The sequence below is a fragment of the Cynara cardunculus genome, unplaced genomic scaffold (genome assembly GCF_001531365.2).
Source record: "Cynara cardunculus var. scolymus isolate 2C unplaced genomic scaffold, CcrdV1 Un_Scaffold_2942, whole genome shotgun sequence".
Lineage (NCBI taxonomy): Eukaryota > Viridiplantae > Streptophyta > Magnoliopsida > Asterales > Asteraceae > Cynara > Cynara cardunculus.
In genome coordinates this window covers 25,622-29,545 of record NW_020201287.1, presented here as the reverse complement: position 1 = coordinate 29,545, position 3,924 = coordinate 25,622, and the positions used below count along the sequence as shown (strand labels likewise).

The 3,924-nt window shown below is 42.7% G+C and overlaps 1 protein-coding gene across 1 annotated transcript; it reads right to left on the bottom strand.

Annotated features, from left to right (window-relative positions):
- Window positions 1–2,906: 2,906 nt before the first annotated feature.
- Window positions 2,907–3,530, bottom strand: LOC112503382. Its single transcript, XM_025107439.1, has one exon. The coding sequence runs from the start codon at window positions 3,528–3,530 to the stop codon at window positions 2,907–2,909; it is 624 nt and encodes a 207-aa protein (XP_024963207.1).
- Between the last annotated feature and the right edge of the window lie 394 nt (window positions 3,531–3,924).

The following is a 3,924-nucleotide window of genomic DNA, read 5'->3' as shown; positions in this document are numbered from 1 at the left end:
AAAAGGAATTTAACTTTAATGTATATTCCCTTTTTACCGTCATTTTATTATTCGTTTAAATCCCTAAAATTCTTGAAATCTTTTGGGTTTTACAACTCTTCCCTCCTTCATGAAATTCCGTCCTCGGAATTAACACTTGCAAAAACAATTGGGGATACCTAGATTTCATTTTTTCTTCGGGCTCCCACGTCATTTCAGTGCCCTTATGGAACTTCCACTTTACTAACAACAGTGGTACGCTTTTGTTTCGTAGTCTTTTCGTCTTCCTATCTAAAATATCAACTGGCTCTTCTACATAAGCGAGTTTATCATTAACCTCGATGTTTTACAAATCCACGACAACCGATTTGTCAGCCACGTATTTCCTCAAGTTCGAGACATGAAAGGTATCGTGAATACCACCTAACTCCTTTGGTAGCTTTAGCCGATAAGCAACTGCTCCTACTCTTGCAGTTATCTCAAATGGTCCGATATACCTTGGACTTAGCTTACCTTTCTTCCAAAATCTCACGACCCCTTTCCGTGGCGATATTTTCAACAAAACCTTATCACCTACTTGGAATTCCAAAGGTCGACGTCTTCTATCCGCATAACTCTTTTGTCTATCTTGCGCAACCTTTAACTCTCCCTTATCTGTACTATTTTATCAGATGTCTGTTGGACTAACTCGGGTCCAGCTAGTTGTCTTTCTCCAATGTCTGCCCAATAAATTGGAGTTCTACACTTACGGCCATACAACGCTTCAAATGGTGCCGCCTTGATTCTTAAATGGTAACTATTGTTATAAGCGAATTCTATCAATGGGAGGTGGTTGTCCCAACTACCTCCAAAGTCAATCACACAAGCTCTCAACATATCTTCTAGCGTTTGTATCGTCCTCTCACTCTGGCCATCAGTTTGAGGATGATATGCAGTACTCATGTTCAACCGCGTTCCCATTTCTTGTTGAAAACTTGACCAAAACCTCGAAGTAAACCTAGCATCTCTATCTGAGACAATGGATGTCGGCACACCATGCCTCGACACGATCTCGTTGACATAAAGTTGGGCCAATCTTTCCAATGTATACTTGTCGCTAATCGGTAAGAAGTGAGCAGATTTTGTTAGTCGGTCCACAATTACCCATATGGCATCGTGCCCCTTTACCGTCCTTGGAAGTTTGGTGACGAAATCCATCGTGATCATATACCACTTCCATACTGGGATCTCTATTTGTTGCAACATTCCAGACGGTCTTTGGTGCTCGGTCTTCACTTTCAAGCACGTCAAACATTTCCCCACGTAGCTAGCTACTACCCTTTTCATGCCAGGCCACCAGTAGCTTTCTTTTATGTTCTTGTACATCTTATTACTACCTGGATGCATAGTGTATTTGGACTTATGTTCTTCATCCATCACTACATTTCTTAGATCTCCCAAACTAGGAATCCAAACCCGATTCCCATGTCTATATATTCCATCTGGTCCAACTGTCAAAGTCTTAATTTGTCCAATCATTCTCTCCTTTTTGATATTCGTTTCGAGTAAAGCTTCCTTTAGAACATCCGGTATTCGGTCTACAAGCTCCACTTTAACACTCATCCACATGGCTCAAATTCTAATTGGTCCGTTTCTCTCCTTCCTACTAAGTGCATCGGCAGCTACATTTGCCTTACCTGGATGATAGTGAATCTCACAATCATAATCCTTAAGTAGTTCCATCCATCTTCTTTATCTCATATTTAGCTCCTTTTGATCAAACAAGTACTTAAGACTCTTATGATCAGTATAGATCATGCACTTCGTACCGTACAAATAGTGTCTCCAGATTTTTAGCACGAAGACAACAGCTGCTAATTCCATGTCGTGAGTTGGGTATTTCCTCTCGTGTTCTTTCAACTGACGAGACGCATATGCAATRACCTTGCCTCGCTGCATTAGTACACAACCTAAACCCATCTTTGATGCATCGCTATAAACGACAAAATCTTCTACTCCTTCTGGTAGTGCTAAAACCGGTGCAGTGCTTAGTCTCTCCTTAAGTATCTGAAATGCTTCTTCTTGTTTCGTCCCCCAATCAAACCTAACCGACTTCTTTGTCAGTGTTGTCAAAGGTGTTGCTATTTTGGAGAAATCTTGGATAAACCTTCGGTAATACCCTGCTAGGCCTAGAAAACTTTGGATCTCCGACACTGACCTTGGTGATTCCCAGTTCACCACTGCATCAATCTTAGCCGGATCCACCTTGATCCCTTCCGTGTTGACTACGTGACTGAGAAATTGTACCTCATGCAACCAAAACTCTCAATTTGAGAACTTGGCGTACAATTGCTCCTTTGCTAGTAATTCAAGAATCAACCTTAAATGTTGTTCATGCTCCTTCTCACTTTTCGAATAGATCAAAATGTCGTCTATAAAGACTATGGCAAATTGGTCCAAGTACGGTCCATAAACTTGATTCATCAAGTCCATGAATGCCGCAGGTGCGTTTGTTAATCCAAAAGACATTACCACAAATTCGTAGTGTCCGTAACGAGTCCTAAAAGCGGTCTTCGACACGTCCTCTTCTCGAACCTTCAACTGATGGTAACCCGACCTCAAATCGATTTTCGATCAAAAAGGTCGTCGATCCTCGGCAGTGGATATCTATTCTTTATCGTGATTTTGTTCAACTCCCGATAATCGATGCACATCCTCATCGTGCCGTCTTTCTTCTTGACGAATAAAATCAGTGCTCCCCATGGCGACGAGCTTGGTCTGATAAACCCTTTTTCTAAGAGTTCTTGCAATTGCTTCATCAGCTCTTGCATTTCTGTTGGGGCTAAACAATAAGGCGCCCTTGCGATTGGTACCGCACCTGGTACCAAATCGATTCAGAACTCTACCTGACGTTCCGGTGGTATTCCCGGTAATTCATTCGGAAATAGTTATGGGTAATCCCTCACCACTGAAACATCATGTATTGCCTTCTTTTCGAGCTTGGCGTCGATGGTGTATGCCAAGTAAGCCACACATCCCTTCCGCAGACACCTATTCGCCTTAACTGCATTGATTAACCTTACGCCACACTTCTTTCGATCACCGTAAACATGAATTGTTTCTCCTTCCGGAGTTTGAATCTTAATCATATTTTTATTGCATACTATTTGTGCATGATTGTTGGACAGCCAATCCATCCCCAAGACCACGTCAAAACCCCCTAAGCGCATCGGCATAAGCCTAACGGGGAAATCCTTCCCATCTATAACAATTGTGCATTTATCAAATACTTCGTCTACCTTACACTGACTACCGTCGGCTGTTTCTACAGTGTAGGTTTTGTCTAGCCTACAGGAACTCCTATTCAGATAGTGGCAGAAGGTGGTAGACACAAAACTACCGTTTGCACCCGAATCAAATAATACATGTGCATACACATTGTTGATAGGGAACATACCAGATACGATGTCGGGTGTTTCCATGGCCTCCTCCAAAGTCATGTTGTAAGCTCGGCCGTGTCCCTTAGGTAGCTCCTTCCTATTCTCCGATCTCTTCTCAAATCCGTTATTCATTGTCTTTGCATGGGGTGTCGCACCGTTTCGACATTTTAGACAGTCAGGTCGTATATGTCCCGTAGCCCCACATCCGTAACAAGTCTTTCCTTCTGGGCACTCTCATGCGGTGTGCCCTGGTTTGTCGCATTTGTAGCACGTCAGGCTCCCTGCTCTTCACTCTCCCCTATGTCTTTTGTTGCATTTGTTACATTGAGGAATAGTGAATCCCTCTATTCGTGTTTTTGCCAGAGTCGGAGTTCATTTTGGTTTCTTGTCGGACTTGTTCGATCCTTCCCATCTTCTCTTTGCATCCCTTATATCATAATTCTCCCTAGCGTTGTTCTCTTTTGCTACCTTCGCCATTTCTACTGCTTAGACAAACGTGGTCGGCTTGGTCATGTCTACGTACCGT